A 19,037-nucleotide genomic window follows, 5' to 3' on the forward strand; every position below is an offset into this window, starting at 1 on the left:
TTGTCCTTAATATCCCCCTATTTATCTCTGAAATGAACTGCATATGACCTAAAAAAGATAAATATATGGATCCATGTCCAATTATTTAATTTAATTTATTCATTTAATTAATGAATTTATTTTGTGTTTATTCAATTTATTTGTATTTATTTTTTATTTAAATTACATTTTATTTATTTATTTATTCATTCATTCATTTTGTTTTTTTTTAAAATTTTAGTTATTTGTTTATTTATTATTATTATTAATATTAATATTATTATTATTATTATTATCATTATTATTATTACTATTATTATTATTATTGGGGGGGGGGGGGGGGGGGGGGGGTTATATTTATAAGCCAAGTATTATTACTTGCTTTATTACCACCACTTAGGCACATACAAGTTTGATACAATCATGCAGTTACTGTCTTCTGTTGTTTATTCACACAACAGACAAGAGGTTATTGTCTTATTTACACTCAGACCTCATGCTGTTACTTTTAAATATTAAGTCTTATCTTGTGGGCTTTCTGTCTCTATCCTGTTTTTTTTACAGAGACAGCAGCGCCCTCTATGGTCAGTGTTAACGTTTGGCATCAACTGCAGAAAGAATCTACTTTTCCCAGAGAGGTACAAAACAAAGCACAGGACACAGGGTAATCTCATAGTTTTATTGTTTTGTTGATCACAAACACATCAACTTCCACATCACCAGTCACTGACGAACACCAGCTGTGTGTTGTTTAGAGGTTTCAGACTTCATCTTAACACTTTATAAACATTATCTGTAGCTTTTATTATTCGATTATCTTTCAGTACAACTCAAATTCCACCCTTGTTGGAGATATTGCACATATATTCCTGAATTAAAGCTCTGATATGATGAGTCAGATGTGTGTCACAGACAACTCCTACATTTCTGGGCAGCTGGGAATGTCTGAACACATCTGACTCTTAGATATTCAAGGAGTTTCTGTTGAGTTCTTGAACTGGTTCACAACAATAATTCACACAGGATGAGCACAGAGGTGACACAGTACAGCACAGAGAAAAACAGGTTTCCATCTCATCATTAGGAGGCTGCGAATGTCTAAAGAGGCACCAGAACAGCTCTGATCTCTGTTCTATATAACACTGTCAGAAAATCACAAATTAACACATCTGTACCATCCAAACACATATCTGTAACATGACAGGTTATATCTGCGCTTACAACACCTAACCACCTACATGAAGTGGAATGTAGTAACAGCTTTAACTAAACACTGAGATTTTTCAGTTGGCTGTTTATTCTCTGATTCTGCAGGAGATATGAAAGTAACTCTGATAGTGTTTATCATGAGCCTGATAAGGTTCGAAGGTTTGAAGGTTTTTCTACATCCACACTGCAACAAACTGTACTTAACTGTACCAAACATAACCTGAGCGCACTGATAAGGCCTGCAAAATATCCCTTACCTTCGCTAAACTGCACACTCTTGGAAAGGAGCCTCAAAGTGGTGACTCCTGTTAGGGCTGAGATTTGCATCTTTCCTCCTGTTCTGGGTGGAACACTGTGAAAGAGTTGCAGATGAAACTTCCACAGAAGATTCTACCAGGATGTAAACTGAGTTTTCACATGGAGACAAGCTGACAAACCCTTTTAGTTACTTTCTATACTTCTCATAGTGTAATGCAGTTGGTCAAGTGAAGAAATGCATACTTTTATGAAATATGAATATGGAAAAATCAGGAGACGACTTCACGTTAAATACAGTGGGGCTCTGGTTTTACACTCACAATGCCATCACCATTTTCTTCTTCTACTTTCCATCTTGATACATACAAGATGTATACGAACACAGACTGTGCCAGCTGCATTCAGGGATGGATATGTTAGAAGGAAAGCTGGCAGAAGAGGTGTAAATAAACCCAGTACAGCACAGTGGTGATACAGTGCCGAGGAAATAGAAGCTCCAGTATGAGTACAGCTTGGCACATGTGAAGTGGAAAAACCCTCTACAAGGACTACAGTATAGCTCACACACAATAACAGTTTCACAAATGGCCACTAGAGGGTGTAAGAGGGATGCACTTGGCTCATGCACACACACACAAACACGAACACTGAGGAGAGGAGAGCTTAGGGCTGGGACGTGATCACTCGTCAAATCTGCCCTCCAGGATGCTCTCAAATGAGAAAGGGATGAACTTGAATCCCTGACCAGAGTAGAACTTGTTCTGGAACTCCACCCTGAAGAAAGATGACAAGAAGAGAGACATCAGTACATCAGACAGCTAACACAGAGAATATTCAACCAGGGTGAAGAGAGGAGGAGAATTCTGTCTTAGTTAACAACATGAATCACAGCTGAAGATCACAGCAGTAATGATGAGAATTAACACATGAATGTGGGGAAAAAAATCAAGTTTAAATGAACCAAGATGAGAAAACAGCCTTCAAGTTCACCTAAACCAAGTTCATGTGTTGGGCTTGAAATGCTTCACTGCGGTATCAAAGATTTGTTGACATGATTCTAATATTTGTCAGGCTGAAACAAACCCAGGTTGATAAAATCTTTTGGCTGCATTGTTTTTAAGGCAGGGCACATTCCAATAAAGTAAGTCAAAGTAAAATCCTCCCACACAACACAGCAACGTCTGCTCGGAGAAGAAGGAATTTCAGAGACTGATTAACAAATCTGAAGACTTTCACCTTTTGGACTTTGAAAATTATAGTGATGAGCAACTTATTTATATATTTGTTATCATATATGATTTATTAGATCCTCTTATTAATGACTTTTTTAAGGCCTGTTCTGAAAGTCGAAGACAGAGAGATGTGTGGATGCAGTTTTGGAATGAAATCAACATGCATCAGTTATCAAATGTCTCCATGGGTGAATCACACATGAGTATCTCTTTCCAATGTCAAACTATATTGTAATGCATTAAATTGCACTTTTCTCATTATCTGAGTAAATTCTTGGACTGTGATTGGAGCTTGAATCCTCTTGTATCACACCAAAACTTGCTTACTGCAGAGTATCTAAACAAGAATCTATGGGCCTCACACCAGAGCTGCCCTATCCCAACAGGTGTAAAAAACAGTCTGACAATATGCTATATGATGATAACTTTATCAATTTACACATTACATTAACTCAAAAGTTCCAAGATGCAGAGAAGTGACATCAGTTTGTAGAAATGAATCGTGGGAGCTGGTCCTTTATGAGAAATAGTCTAATGCTCTGTACAAGCTCAGAGGGTTATGTGACCAAATATGGCTGCTGAGATCCAGACCAGCCGGTATCTGACACCTCCCCTCATATCCTCAATGATACTGTGTGCTGCGTGCTTGTTCAGGAAAACTTATCATAAGCTGTAAATGAGCTTTTCCAACAACTATGAGCTGGAATTAATCAATTTTGGAAAACAAATCTGGGATACCTAAAGGTTTGGATCACTGCAGAGGAAGAACACATGCACAATGCTGAAGGGACATTTGAAACCAAAATATCTCAATTACATCAGCTGACATCAGTTTTAATAACTGTACGAGTTCTAAAAATGGAAGAAAAGTGGTTGCTAGTTTCAAAATACACAAAACGGTCAGCCAGCTGGATACAAGAAGTGACTTTTTATGATGTGATGACCCTCAGCTGGATCATCACTATGCACTGAGATTCAAAGCAAACCAGGACTAGAAAACAAGACAGACTTTATCCCTGATGACCTGCTCCTCATATTTTCATGTCTCCTCTATTTTTCCCTTAACACACTATACGCACACAGTTAAGATGCTGTAATTCTAAAACATGACAACCTCTGATGTCTTCATTTAGGAGGAAAACAATGAGCAGATTCTCACTTCCTGCTGGTTCCTGGCCTCAGCGAACACGGGGAGTGCCCAGGAATGTCTCCCGGCCGTGGCAAATATTTGGCCTGCCGAGCAGTGAGAGGGCAACGCTCAAAGAGAGGAGAGAAACCCACTCATGTGTTTCTCCACACAGCTGTGGAGGTGGAAAAAAAAGCTCGTACCTAGCACACACTACACTCCGCTTGCTCTGGTGTGTGTGACTGTGAGTGCAGATAACTCATCAGCATGTGTGTGTGAAGAGTGGACAGTAGAGCAGGGGGTCGAGATTGACTGCAGTTTACTTTGAACGCTTCCATTCACTCTCCTCTGTGAAAATACTCTTCTACTCTTTTTAACCTTAGCGGAGACTTGTTGAGCCGTCACGCTGCTGCTTTGTTGTCAAAGTTCTTTACACTCACACAGCTACACACGACTGAGTAAAAGAGCTGTTGAATGTCTGAATGATTGCATTAGCACCTCAGCCTTAAATGACTTATTTTGGAAGCTAATAAAATATATCTAAGGGTCCATCTGCTCAGCCTGTTGTAATACCGTCTCTGGATCTACACAGCTGATTCAAGCTTCTTCTGTGATCATCTGCACTGCATCAAAGCCTGGTACAACACAACCTCTTGCCTGGAACATACAGCCAGCCCTCTGCAGAGAGGTGGGACCATACAACACATACTGTAGGTTCCTTTGAAGAACAACACGGTCTGGATAAGAAACAGCTGGGCTCATATTTGAAAGGTAGTCAGATCATTTTCCATTAGTTTACAGGAGAAGAGACAGACTGAGGACAGGCAGACTGAGGACGTACGTACGGACGGCTTGTACTTCAAACTACTTAAAGCAGTCAGGCCTGAGCAAAGCAGGATACCTCTGTACTAATAAAATCTCACTCCTCCTCTCTTTGCTTACTCATCTCAGGCCCAAAGTTGTAAACACAGAACACTTGTTCAGCGAACTGATAAATACATCAGAACTGTAAAAATGATGCTTGGTGTTTCCAGGAAGAGGAATCTGATTGATTTTCAGCAGCCTGGTACTTGTGTCACAGCAAGACATGCTGCACCATGTGTCTGACAGAATATTTTTCACAGTGAATACAGCTGGAGTAGCTGCTAACTGAGCTCACACTGTTCATAATGCTGATTTTCCCAAAATACTTTCAGAATACAAGTTTACTTAGGTCTCCAAAAGTAACATGGGAGGCAGCGCTACCAGGGCCCTCGCCTGTGGAACAATCTGAAAATTTTGGAGGAAGATCCTTTGAGCTAAATCCTGAAAGTTACTGTGTTTTCTTCTCTTATTAGCTCCTGTTGTTTGTTTTTTGTCTCTCTTAGCTTTCTCCCTTTGTCTCTTTAGTTCTTCAGAGGGCCGTTCTCCTTGTTTACAGCCTCTGTTTGAGATTTCTGCCTGTTTCAAGACATTTTTCATTGCTACTATACCCAAAATCTACTTGAATTTAGTAGAAACAACAGAAGATTTCACACTGACCTGCTTCATATGTAGATTAAATATTTGATATTGGCATTAATGTTGGTATACATAGTCATGGTTCCACTTTTGAACTTAGCTTGTTCTGCCAACAAAGTTTCTGACCCACAGGTCAGAGGAAATTCCTTTTGTGAGCTTCTAAACTTTGGGATGTATATTATTATCTACTACATACTTAAGGGGATGTTTCCCTCTTGGAGGAGTTGACATAAATCATCATTACCCTCACCATCACCTCTTCCTCATAGCTATCTGAGCCCAGACCTCAAAACATTGCAAGAAGACAGTGATGTATACATACGCATCATACATACGCCACACACTAACTGCCCCTCTTCTCAGTGTGCTTTTGATAATCCATGCCTCCCTACCCTGGATAACGTCTTGTATACCCAATAATGATTGACTTCCCTGCGTGTCAGTGAAGTTTACATCTGTGCAGAATGGATCAGCAGTGTTGAGGTGGTGCTAGGAGGCGATAGCACTTGAGGGTGCGGGTTATCTGGAGTCCTGTGTGCTGACAGTTTGGTCGAGCATTTTGTATTCGTTATGTTTCATGTGCTGGAAAAACATGTCTGAAGCTGCAGGTTTGGTTGGAGAATGGCTGCTCAGTGGATGCATGCTTTCTCTCAATGTGGGATTCATTGTGTGACCATATGAGGGTGTTTTCCTTCTTCATATGAAGTGTGCACGCACGGAAAGTAAATCTTCATATATTAAGATGTGAGCATGAGGGCTGCATGTGTGCGTGAATGAGTGACTGCGTCTCTTTGAGTCTTTTACCAGTGCAGACGTAGGGCATGCAGGAAAGCCGACAGCCCCTCCATGACGAGCAGGATAGCAACAGTAAGGGTGGCAAAGGCTGAGAAGATGATTGTCAGGCCAAAGAACCCGCCTCCGCTCCGGGAAGCCAGACCCAGGTGCATCACCATGGACCAGAGAACTTCTGACAGCTCTGCACATGAACCCAAAATAACATTTACAAAGTTATACTAGAGTATATTAAAGTTGGAAACTTAAAGGATATTTATACTAGGGTGTGTTTTTGCACACTTGTACTCACGTGCATGAGCCAAGCTGAGGGCCCACAGACGCAGGTATGAAGCTGTGTTGGAAATGCACCCCAGGCAGTATTCTATGGTGTGAATGGCTTGGTGCACAGCAACGTCACCAAAGTCAAACTGTGGAAAGACAAGATGGTAAATTCACACGGTGTGGTTGTATTTTCTTTTTTTTTTTTTTTTTACATCCTGAACTGGGATAAGAACTGAAAAAGAGAGGCTTCAATGTTCTGAATTATCCTGATTGTCTTCACTCTGCCTTACTTAATTTGGATTGAACTGAAATATACATTGCATAACACCAGCATGAGTCATCACAGCTAGACTGAGGCAAGTAAAACAAACCATCTCTATTTTACACCCTGAGATGATCAACACCCAGCTCTGCGATTCACACTGTGTCCAGCAATAACAATGAAGGTGTCAGAATGACCTGAACTCTGGAAAGTCCGAGTAATGAAGCTTCCATCATCTTAATGAGTGACAACTTTGACCTTTGACCCCCCACCTAAGCATGTAACAAAGATCGGACAGACAACAAAGGATGAAACGTCTGGGTACTCTGAGTCTGTTTCGTCTTTTTCCTCTGCAGATCACACAGCAGTAACATGTTTGTGTATTGTAAAGTCAACAGCGTTCCTCCGTCCTCTCCTTCCTGAGGCAAAACTAGCCTTTCCTGTATGTAATGGGCAGGGAGGGGGAAACATGGGAGCCTATTGCTCTCCACTGTTCTTGTATGGTTTGGCTTGGCACTGGTCTGGTTTCCTCTTTCCATGCTTGTCTTTTGTCCTTGGACCCATGAAATAGAGTTCATGGAAGTAGCACTTATTGTTCCAATTCAAAGGCTCTTGGACGGAGCGGCTAATAAAAACAACACCGGCTAGCATGCTGTAATGGCAAAACATACACAGGCGAGCTCTGATTAGAAATGTTGTGTTGTACAGTTTAAAGAGCCAGAGATGAAAAAGATTCTGTCTATGAGCACAGACAGAGAAGACTGAGGTTTGATACCTGATATATCTAACAACCTTTGTGAATTGAGAAGGAATTCAAGGACCACAATGATTTAACTTTCAACACTTTGCAATTAAAGTCTTTGAATCAGAACATTGCAAAAGACAATTTTACATTTCACAGTTTCAAAACATGGTAAAATTAGACTTAAAAAAGTAAAATAAACATTTCTCTTTCACAAACACAAACACACACCTTCACAAACCCACACATTTACATGCCTCGTTCTAGAGTGTGAACAGTCAGGATCACAAGAGGTTTGGACAGACCAACCACAGTTAAACATATAAAACCACCTTGTTCTACTCAATTCATAAACAGAAAAGGCAAGGCAGCATCCAGACATGCTAAGATGACATCAAACATGGTTTCTTACCGGCTCCTCCTCTGCGTGCTTTAAAGTAAATGAAGGTTAAAGGTTAGTGGCTGTATTTAGGAACTGCATTATCGCACTTTCTGAACTGAAGACTTGGCAGTTTTTCTGACAAATCAAAGTCCAAGTCTAAGTCTAAGGATTAAGCAGAGCTCTAAACACCCCATATCTCAAAAACCTATTCACTGCAGCAACATCACCAAAAGTTTAACTTCTTAACTAACCAGCACTGCCAGGAAACTCTGACGCAAGTGCAATTCTGACAACATACAACAAACTTAAGCCAAATAAAATATCACTCTACCTGAACAACACTTTCTGTATGTTTTACAGCCTAATTCACATTATAGTCCCATACATTTTGCACTATCACATTCCATACCCCCGTTGAAAGCTTATGTCTATGTGAAGTATCATATCCCTGAAATAATGTTGAAATAAAGCAGCCCTATCTCATCACAGTTATGCAATTTGTTATCAGAGAATAAACACTGAGAGATTTATTATGAAGGACACCTGGGAGACACCAAAACTATGAGTCACAGAAAAAAAACTGGGTGGTATTTTCAGGAATTCCACTTGCTGTTTCTCATGAAAAACACCTCTCTGTTTATGTTTCTGAAATGGAAAATCCATCTCTTATCTGTTCCTCTCCAGGCCTGCTCTGGCACTCTCCCTGCACACTGCTGTGCCCACATCCCATTACCCAGATCTCCTGATACTAAGCAGAGGAAAAGTGTCTCTGATATGGAGGCAGTGTAAAGAGTGTTGGTAAACTGACCGACATGAAGACAGTTTCTATTTTCTGAAGCTGAAACTGCAGTGAGCTGAACCTAACCTTTGTAGTGGATCAAAAACATCATAGCATTACTGTATCACAAACTGTGCTGGCTCACCTCATCTCCTTCCTCTGAATGCTGGGAGAGATGGTCGTGGTCCATAATGCCAGCCTCATCCTCCGTGGGTCCGTTGCCCACTCGCACCCCTCCGAACTTCTGCGTGCCCTGTTGGGTGAGTCCGGTGCATGATGAGGACACGCCTGTTTGCTCTAAAGACTGCTCTAGATTCTCTGCAGGGGTTTCTTCCCTCTTCTGGGACTAGATACAAAAGCCACAAGAGCTGTGTCTAGCTTAAAGCAAGCCTTAGACTGAACGCTTTCTTTTTACTTTCATTCTTTGAGTGAGGGACACCAGGCAAACCAATATTCATTATCGCTTATTGAATAAAAGAATCAATGCCATGAATATTTAAATCATTTTGGATGGTGACTGAACCAATGGCTCATTCAATCAAATATGTTCCTTTTCAGGCTTCTAGTGTGAAACAATGTTGTCACTTTGGAAACTTCGCCAATCAAAAGTGCTTTGCTGAAACCTTTTCATACTGTTAACTGCAAGTTTATTACTGGGAATGACTATAACTCTTAGAACATGAGATGTTCCTTAGAAAGCTTTATTTTGAGAGCCTCTCTGGACCTGCTTACCTAAAATCACAAACTAAAGACATCTGAATAGTTATCTGAAGTGAAAAGCCATCAGCAAAACAGTGATATGTGGGATGGGACTAAGATCAAAACAGTGTTACTTTTTGTTATAGTTGTTTGTTCTTTTTATGTGTAAGACAGCATTTTGGGTAATGTGGGCTGCAAGCCAACTCATCCAATATACTTCATTCTTATCTATTATGTTTATTTCAGTGTATCCCAAGTGTGTTGGATTATAATATGTAGACTTAAAAACTTTTAAGGTGCCCTCAGCTTGAATTTCCTGAATGTTTTCCATCAAAATAGCGTCTCTAAGGCTGGCTTTAAGCATTTTTCATGGTAACACAACCAACCACATTACACAGTACAATGTGCATTGAAATGAATGGCAGAATAGAAGTGAGAAAAAAGGTTATAATTATTCCACATCAGATGAGGAAATAAGGTTAAAGGTGGGGTCGGAGTCACATACCAGGTGCATTTTCCACAGGTGCTGACGCCGAAGCACCATAGTTTTCACAACCAGCATACAGGGAACACATGCAAGGGCAATCAGCACCAACAAAACCTGGATCCCCATCTACAGATTTAAACAGAGAGAGGTTAAGACGGTGTTGGTGATGTGCAGCAGAGGTCAGAAGATGCTACTTCTAACTGCAAGAAGAGAAAACAGCTGATTGTTTCTGACACTGGCAGCTGGAGAGGACTCTTCCTGTGTGAGTATTTCTATGGTTTCAATCTTGACCTTCATCTGGCAACAAGGTGAACAGACTACTAACTACAGCGAATGCTGGACCTCCCTTTGGCTGACTTTTACATTCCTGACTCTGTAACAGAAAGAGTAAAATACCAGCTCCTGATAGGGGCTGGGCAACAGAAACAACATAATGAAAACCTCTGATAAGGTGTTGATAAAGTCAAAGGTTTCTCAAAGTACTCGCCAAACGAGTAGAGAACAAAATCCTTTCAAAATTAAAATCGAGAACAGACAGCCCATCTCACATGATAAGAAAGAGAGGGCTGGGTAAGGAGCTGAATACCCCACAGGCACAGCTTGTTAAAACCTGTAACAGAAAAAGTTGTTGTATTCAAAAGATGACGTTATAAGACAATAACCTAAGTTTTGTTCTTTGATTGTGGTACTCTGATAACTAGCAGAAGTCTTGCTGCAAAAGGTCTTCCAAAAACAACAGCAGAAGCCAGATTGGCTTCACTTCTATTGCAGTTGTGCCTGTTTGACATAATAAGGGGGGCTCCAAGGGTTTAAAAGTTTGTCCTGTAACTTAATGACCTGGCATCCTGTCTCTATCAGGAGGAATAACGTCAACAGAAGCATCAAAAAATCCCTGCTAGGTATATTGCTGCTGCTCTGACTAGAAAAAGCACACTATTTATAGTCACTATAGTGGATTTGTTCACTGTTAACCCTTACTCAGGGTAAACCAAGTGTTAGAGGAGGGGGCAAGAAGAAGGGAGAGGCAGCAGGGAGGATGAGGGAGGGTGCACCTGTCCTGCGTAGAGGGGCTTGTTAGTGGGGTCACTGTAGTTGAACAGACACATGTTGATGAAGTGGATTAGCAGACTGGGAGCATCCCTGGAGGTGTAAGCATCATAGGCTGTCCACTTGTAGAAGACTAAGAGGACGAGGTATCCAAACAGGCTGGACATGAAGACGATCTCTGGGATGAAGCCCAGGAAGATGTTCAGGGGCTTCTTGAAGTACCTGCAGAGCAGATCATCCGTCAACCGCACAGAGAGGGCTAGTTACTACTCTATTGTGTTGACAAGTGTTAACATGCAGTCTTGATAGTATGAAGAAGACAAAGTTAAGGTAAGACTGTGAAGGATTGTGCTCCATTTGTACAAGTGAAGGTCGTTAAATATTTCATGTGGTATTCAGAAAACACATACTGATACTTCATGAGGTGTGTACATTTAGTACTTACAAGTGGTTGAAGAGACTGAGAGACACACCGAAGATCATGTGAATGACACCAAGGATCACAGACATCTTCATTTTGAATGAGTTCAGGAAGGTCAGCTTGTTGGTGGCCACGTTCCAGATCTGCAGAGATGACACAAAAAAGGTTGAATACTTAACATCTCCAGAAGTGTGGCAAAAATGTAGATAAACATATTGATTTTTGATTTAACATTTCAAATATATCTCCAAGGTGCACCTGAGGAAATATTTCAAGCTACTTATTCAGAGATTTTTGTGAGGAAAGGTTTTACCGGATCAATTCCAAGTGGATAAGGTCCATTGAAGACACCAGGGACAGCTGGATCCAGCTGAAGAACTGCATTCCCCTCAAGTGTGTCAAATCTATGAAAGTGCAGCAGAAAATTAGTGCACACATTATTTCAAATTATACATGAAAGGCACTTTGAATTTCTTGTAGAAGACTCATGTCAGAGACAGACTTACGACCAGTTGGCTCCTTTGGACCCAAACATGGGTCTGACGCTCCATCCAGAGCCGAACATGTTCAGGGATTTGGAGAAGCAGTCGTTGTATATGAGACCAGTGTACATGGAGAATATCCCCATCAGGAGGATGATGTATCGACCAGCAAACACCATGTTAAACATCTGTAGAGATTCGTAACAATGATTTGTTATTTGGGCACAAGGATAGTGTCTGTGTTATTTAAGTGTCTGTATCCACATGCACCTCGTTGTCACTCTTCTGGGCAACAAGGCGACTCTCACGGATGACCAGATAGAGGGCAGCACAGGTCATCAGCAGGCCGTGACCCAAGTCACCAAACATCACGGCAAACAGGAACGGGAAAGTAATGATGGTGTATGGTGCTGTAACACATCAGAGAAAGAGTTTCACATGACAAAAACGACTCAAACAGCCTCTATATTATCATTTACTTCCACACAGAAAAGCCTGAGAGACATGAGAGAGTAATGTTTAAGATAACCTGGATTGATTTCTCTGTAGTTCCCAATGCCGTAGGCGTCAACAATGTTCTGAAAGCCTGATGTGAACTTGTTGGTCTTGTTGAAGGTTGGTGGAGTTTGTTTGGTCTGCATCCTGTTGAGGATGGATGGCACGGTGGAGCCGCTTCTCTCCTGTGAAATGAAACACTCTGTTTGTCAGTCACATGCAGCGTTGGAGCAATCTCTAGCAAGAAAAAAGGGCTGCTATCACCTTAGGAATAAAAAGTCTGACACAGAAACTCACCGTCCCTCTGCGCAGAGCAAACTGGATGGAGTCCAGGTCTGAGACGGGACACCAAACCTCAGCGATGAGACACTTCTGGGTGACGTCGATGTTGCACAGGTTCAGTGTGTGATAGATGGCCTTCATCTTCCTCACTTTGATGAACCAAACTCGCATTGTCTTTGAGGCAGCCTGCAGCACTCGCTGACGGTGGTCCTCGGTTTGATTCAGGACCTACAGACGCAGAATGATGAATTAATCATTAAAAAACTTTCTTTCTCTTCTTTCTGTCTGGATTTTCATACTTTACCTACATTTCTGTTGGAGATTAAGTTTACATACACATCAAATCAGAAACATTTGTCATGTATGCATACATGTTAGCATCTTTGAGAAGTGGAGTAACCGTGCTATGGTGGCACGCAGACTCAGTACATGTTTATGCACTGAAATGCAGTTTCTTTGTAAACCTGAGTAAAATACTCCATTGTAGTCGAGTGTAATTCATTACATCTGGTTGGCAGGCTCAGACTCCAGCAGACCTCTCAGGCAGAACCAGGGCTTTTTTCCAGGCTTAATAAGGGCAAACTTTGGGGAACCACAACACTATGAGCCAGGACAAAGGTCTTTCACAGATAAGAACTTGGACTCCCAGTAACGTTTGAGCCATTGTAATTTGATTAGAAATAAATTATACTGAGGAAAACTGACCCTGAACACAGACTTCCTGTCGTGCAGAGTGCTTTTTTTGTATTATTGAGAAGCATTGTAACAAAGTGCACAATGTCCCCTTTGAATAATTTAAAAACAGAACTGCTCTGCTCAAGCCAAAGCAATGAGCAGGATTTGACCATAAACTTCACAAGTCATGACGAGGCTGCAGGAGCTGATGACGCAACACTGTGTGGACATTTATAAACACAGCCCACAGTTAGTGTTTGTTATAAAATTTGAAGGTAATTAAATCAGGCACGCAAGATGAGCAGCTTCTGGAATACTCTCTGTGAGACCAAAAACATGATACAGAAACAGAGCAAAGCTGCAGCACAGGTATCAGACACTTCCATGCTGTAGGAAAGCAACACAATTTGGCGACCTCTCTGGAAACTGATCCTGGCTTTGTATTTTTTCTAATTTTATAAACCTCACTTGATTTGTTTGAAATGTGTCTGTGATCAGAAATTCGTCACAGTAACAAACATACCATCTGCAGATCATCAATGCGGCTGTTGACTCCAGCCAGCATCTCCTTCCTCTCCTGTGGGGTCTCTGGACACGGGTAGAGAGAGGCACGGAACCTGGACACAAACATCCAACAGAATCAACTCATGACGTCAAAACCATCACATACCTCTTTTTCATTTCTCTTTCATGCACTTTCCCACAGTGATTTGATTCTGTATATTGTAAAACTCACCCCTCGCAGATCTTCTTCACCCTGTTCTTCAGCTGGTCACCTTGAAAGAAGATGATGAACACAGACTTGTGGACCTGGTCTCCCTGTTGTGAAAAAAAGAGAAATTAAGCGTCATGTATGTTTCTGTAAGGCAGTAAATTCCTTATTTGTGGTTATATTTCATGTTTGCTTACTGTGGTGGGGTCCTCCAGAGGGTCCTCAATCTCTGCCTTCCTTAAGAAGACGTTACCACGACACACCCTCCACAGCATCCTCTCAAAGGTTGGAATCCTCTCCCTGCTAATCACTCCAGCCACAAACCTGCACAGACACAAACACAGAGGTGCTCCGAGTCAGTCAAAGAAGATAACTGCCATGGATTTTGAAGTGTTTCCTGTTTTATTTTGTAGCTATTCCTCCCTACGTGCATCTAGTTTTGTATGTTTCCACTGTTAGTTTTTGTGTTTTCTCTCTAAGTTTAGTGGGTACTGCGTTGGACTTTAGCTCTTGTTGAAGTGATTGTTTACCTCTTGTCTTGTTTATCAAACCACTTTCGTTCTAGGGTCTCTCCTTTGTTTCACTATAAATAGTGACAAACACATACACCTTACAATCCTGATGATGAATACATTTCAAGGAATTGTGTCCTTCTTTTGGTTTGTAAACGGATGAAACTCACAAGGCTTGCCTTTTTAAGTGATTGTGTGATTTTTTTAGTTATACAGATATTTTTTCTTTCAATATGAAGATATCGTCCTCTGGGGGACTATAAATCAGGAAAAATATACTGACCACAGTAATAATTTTGCCACAAGTGGTAAAGGGCTCATATTGATCACATTAACATGTTTTCCTGTACAGATCATATTTCAATGTTTACCAAATCACCTGAATTAAGTTGAAATGAGAACTGGTGCAGGCATCAGAACTTACCCCAGTCTCAGTGGGGCTCCACGGCCCCCCTCACCACCCTCCATAAGAGCTGATGACTCCTCCAGCAGGTTGGGATCCTCCATCTGTCCAAGAAATCAGAAGGACCCTTGCTTTATTTACAAAAATAGATCAATTATCCATTGTGATTTTCAGTGAGTGTGCATGGGTCTGAGAGGCCAAAATAAGCAAACCTCATCAAAGAACTGCTGTGTGCGGCGGAGGATGTGTTTGAGCTCTGTCAGCTCCAGGAAGTTCTTCTTCAGGGCTTCCTGGTTGGTGTTGATCTCCTTCAGCTCATTCTCCAGCTTCTCAAATGTAGCCTGTTGGTCACAATCTGCTGTTAGGCTGACTGTTATACATTTTTTCTTCAAAAGACTGTTTTAACTGCTTCTTCAGGACTTGGTGTTAAGCATAGTCTCACACGGTATTTTATTTTCCTCCTTGTGTGATGATGAATTACCTCAAGATCAATCATGTCCCTTGGGAAAGGCACCTCTGGATTCTCCCCAGTGTCCACAGTTGGGATGCTTGCTTTCTTGATCTCTTTCTCCACAAACCCTGTTCAGCACAGGAAACAATTAATACCTTCCCGATTTGAATTTGTTTGTCAGTATTTTTCAGTGAAAAGAAAATTAAAAAAAATCTATTATTCCTTACTGAGTTTCCTGTCCATCTCCTCACATCTTCTCACTTCATTCACAAACTTGCGCTGGAACACGTTTACATCTGGATTCAGCTGTGGTTGAGAAAGAAATGACACTGTTATTATAAAGTATAGCAAAAAAAACCGAGTCGCTAAAACTCAAGAAACAAACTCAAATGTTTAAAATTCAGCTGAAGAGGAACATGAATAATGAACCCACATCTCTGAACTGGACCATGCCCAGTTCTCCCAGCTCACTGACGCAGCAGTAGGCTGCCTCTGACTGGAGAAAGAGCTGGGCCAGGGTCATCTCCTCGCTCCTGAACAGTTCCCCCATGATGAAAGCCTCAGTCTGCCTCAGCTACCACAAAGAAACACAGCACCTGGGACAGGAAAAAGAAGTATATTAATGTAGACACTTAATATACTGAAAATCATATACTGTTTATTTATACAAAGGATGTCTGATTCAAGTCTCAACTACAGGATCAGTGCATTATTTTTAAAGGATCACAGGTTGGCAATTTGTGCAGATAATCTCACCCTGAGCATTCATGTCAGCTGTCATAAACTAAGCATAATTTGCAGGAGGACGCAAATGTGAGGGTTACATAGCACTGGCAACCCCGTGGCTAAAACATCACCTGTGTGGAAATAGTTTAAACTAGACAGCGAAAACAAACAGCCACTTGCAATAATTTCTAAATGATAGCTTTGTAAGGTGGCAAAAGTAGAGAGCTGCGTTAAATACAACTGTCCTCTGTGGCTTTCACTGAAAAAGACAAAACATGTTTAACACATATTCTGCCGTGCATTCTAACAAAGACTGGTAGATAATAGATCACTGACAATGTGTAAGTCGCCTGTTTCAAAACGTTTAAATGCCTAATTTTCAGGCGCATTCTTTGGTAAATACGGTAAAATGGTATAACGCTTAATCTCTGATAATGATGGCTCCCATTGGCTAAAAATGAGCCTCTTTACCACCCACAAATACATACATTTTAACCTCAACGTCAAAATATAAAATTTCTCAGGTAGTTCTGTTAAAAAAAGAAGGTATTTATGTATTCAAATCGACACTAAGCCAGCCTGCAGAGCCGCAGAGCATCGCGGATGTCGCAGCATCCTCCGCAGCTCTGCCCTTCATTGCTCAAGGACGCCATGATGCTGCTGCTGGAGTCCGGCCTACAGCCCGGAGTGAGCATCTGTCTCCTCCTCTCACACACCCAACATGTCCGATCATATAAACGCGACACTTTTCTGTACACACACGAATAAATGCTTTGATATTCGAGTCTTATTCATCACAAATACAAGCATATATTTTGTTACGTAACATAAACCGTTATCGTGACAGAAGCAGGTGACGGTGTCATATTACCACTGTCCCTGAAACTTACACGACAAAATATCAGCGTTTGGACGACTGTGGCTTAAATTTCTCTAAATAAAACACATAACAGAAAGCAAAATTATATTATCCAAAGCCTTTATTCACTCACCTGGGTGACCAGCAGCCCCCCCTTTCAAACGAACCCCCTTTGGATGCTGGATGCTGTGGTCCAGCAGGGCGGTGCGTCAAGTTTCAGAAGCTCCCCGGAAATACAAACTAACGTAATTCACTTCGAAATAAAAGCTCAGTTTATGCATTTGGTGGACGCTCCGCACTATTTTGTACTGACATACAAATTTACTAATGATATTAATCAATATTATGCTTTTATACAGTTTTAAAAGATTTTGCTGGTCCATACTGCTGAAAATGATGCGTATAATGGCGTTAGTGATTTTATTTTGGAAATCAAGACCAGAAGTTCATCCAATGAATAACTTCTTGGATGATCCAGGATTACCAGCAATGACATGGTGAATAAACTGGGACATGCCATACACAATGACAACATTTATTCTTCAAAGTTTTTTTTTTTTTTAATGGTTGTACTTGATGAATACAAGTGTATCTCCTCCCCACCCACACACTCTCACTCACTCACAGAGAGGGTTTCTTATAAAGATTTATGTAAGATCACATGCAACATGATGACCATTTATTTTTAGGTTTATTGTCTCTCTTTTGTTTATTGCTGAAGTTTTTTAAGTAATTCGATTTATTGTTTATTAGCTGCAGCACTTGAGATTTAAAAACAGTGATGACCTTCTTCCAACACAGAAGCTGCAGCTCGGTCCAAGCTGGACAGTCAGAAGCAATACTTGCATCAGCACCTAATCAGCAGACACACACCCGCAAATGGAAACTCCCAGGGAGGAGACAGAGTTGCACAACACAGCATGAACAAATCACAAAGTATATAACCCAGGGGCATAACACAATGAATATGATACATTACAGTGATAAAAATATTTTTCCAGTAGAATTTATGACCTAAATTTCTCTTTTTTTTCATGTATTGAAATGTAAATCCCCTTTCTTTTCACAGTCTGTGCATAAGATTAGATCAACATATAATACTGAATTATGCCTCTAAATAAATAGTTGTTTAACCTTCAACGGTGTGCTACTGTAACCCCTCCTCTAAGCGTCCTGAGATTAAGGTCTACCAGATGTGGTGGAATAGTCCACAACTGGCCAACTGTTGAGTCAGAACTAACAAGATCCTGTCGAAATTTTCCTCTGACAAACAGCCAGAGTACATTTTCACCTCCTCTCCGCTGCATAGGGTGCAGAGTTTAAACCAGGACACTGGCTGCCTGCCAACGAGCAATTTTGGTAGCTTGGAGCTCCCTTAATGTACATAAATTACGGTGGCAGATTTCTACAAGAAACACATGTCTGGAGATGGTTAGATCTGCCTCATTCCAGGGTGCCATGTGGTTTTTATAATTTGTATGCATCCGAATGTTTCTTGTGATTGTCATGTGTGTGCCGTGCGGAAGATGGGAAGGAGCGTGCTGAGAGGCACATGGATTAAAATAAGAAGTTACTTTGTGTTCCTTGACCTTTGACCTCTGCTAGGTAAAAATGCTGGGCTGAAAGCATCACTTCAAGTAACAAGTAACAGAGTCAGAACCAGAACCAGAACTCATTTACAAATAGTGACATTTCTTTACATACCAATGTCATTGCTGTGGCAACAGTGGAAATGTTCATTAGTTTAAGGTAAGCTCAGGCCAGTGTGACAAACATTGCTATTTGAATTGCTCAAGTAAGTTCCTATCTGCAGAGCATGGCAGTTTACATGTTGGCAATCTCACCCCCATCCCCAAAAACAACACCTAAGGTGGCCATTCAGAATGAAAACTCTTCCCCAACAAATATAGGGCTCTTTGAGTGGCCTCTTTGCATCCTTTGACAAAAAGGTTCACTTGACATTAACATTCATTTCCTACATAAACTTGAAGTCTATGTTTCCTTATGTGTGTATTTTCACCAGGATGATCATAGTTCAGTCTCTAGTTTCCTCCTTTATTTTGTAGCTCTTCTTCCCTGTGTGTTTGTAGTTTTGCCTTCAGTCCTAGTGTTCCCCTCCTCTTTCATTGAACTCCATTTAGTTTCACCTGTTCCCATACCTGCCAACACTTCAGATTTCTGCTGTGGTCTCCCACTTGTAGTTTCCCCCGATTATCTCCCAATTTATCAGGGTGAGTCCAACAAAGGACACGTTCAATGTTG

At 41.0% G+C, this 19,037-nt stretch overlaps 1 protein-coding gene across 2 annotated transcripts; it reads right to left on the minus strand.

Moving 5' to 3' along the window:
- Positions 1–639: 639 nt before the first annotated feature.
- LOC141785637 (V-type proton ATPase 116 kDa subunit a 1-like) lies at positions 640–17,010 on the minus strand. Of its 2 annotated transcripts, none has more exons than XM_074664079.1 (22): positions 16,909–17,010; positions 15,624–15,786; positions 15,418–15,496; positions 15,221–15,318; positions 14,952–15,080; positions 14,761–14,843; positions 14,022–14,148; positions 13,849–13,931; positions 13,636–13,729; positions 12,453–12,665; positions 12,190–12,340; positions 11,931–12,070; positions 11,685–11,848; positions 11,492–11,582; positions 11,203–11,321; positions 10,763–10,979; positions 9,729–9,836; positions 8,670–8,777; positions 7,777–7,794; positions 6,389–6,506; positions 6,109–6,280; positions 640–2,220 (listed from the first exon to the last, which is right to left on the minus strand). In XM_074664079.1, exons 2-22 carry the CDS (start codon positions 15,738–15,740, stop codon positions 2,127–2,129), a joined length of 2,523 nt encoding a protein of 840 aa, XP_074520180.1. In that variant the 5' UTR covers positions 15,741–15,786; positions 16,909–17,010; the 3' UTR covers positions 640–2,126. The 2 variants fall into 2 exon arrangements, with proteins under 2 accessions (XP_074520180.1, XP_074520179.1); XM_074664078.1 differs by having other exon boundaries at positions 8,670–8,870.
- Between the last annotated feature and the right edge of the window lie 2,027 nt (positions 17,011–19,037).

The sequence above is a fragment of the Halichoeres trimaculatus genome, unplaced genomic scaffold, assembly GCF_033239565.1.
Source record: "Halichoeres trimaculatus isolate MK-OKI-2021-1 unplaced genomic scaffold, fHalTri1.1 fHalTri1_scaffold_23, whole genome shotgun sequence".
Taxonomy (NCBI): domain Eukaryota; kingdom Metazoa; phylum Chordata; class Actinopteri; order Labriformes; family Labridae; genus Halichoeres; species Halichoeres trimaculatus.

What these genes read in the sequence shown, in the direction of transcription:
- LOC141785637 (XM_074664078.1), bottom strand. Translation starts at nt 15,740, where the DNA reads ATGGGGGAACTGTTCAGGAGCGAGGAGATGACCCTGGCCCAGCTCTTT. An exon ending in CACAGCAGTTCTTTGATGAG is followed by an intron (nt 14,844 to 14,951) that starts GTTTGCTTATTT and finishes TTTCTTGGACAG; the next exon opens with ATGGAGGATCCCAACCTGCT. An exon ending in GTGAAGAAGATCTGCGAGGG is followed by an intron (nt 13,730 to 13,848) that starts GTGAGTTTTACA and finishes GTTTGTGTCCAG; the next exon opens with GTTCCGTGCCTCTCTCTACC.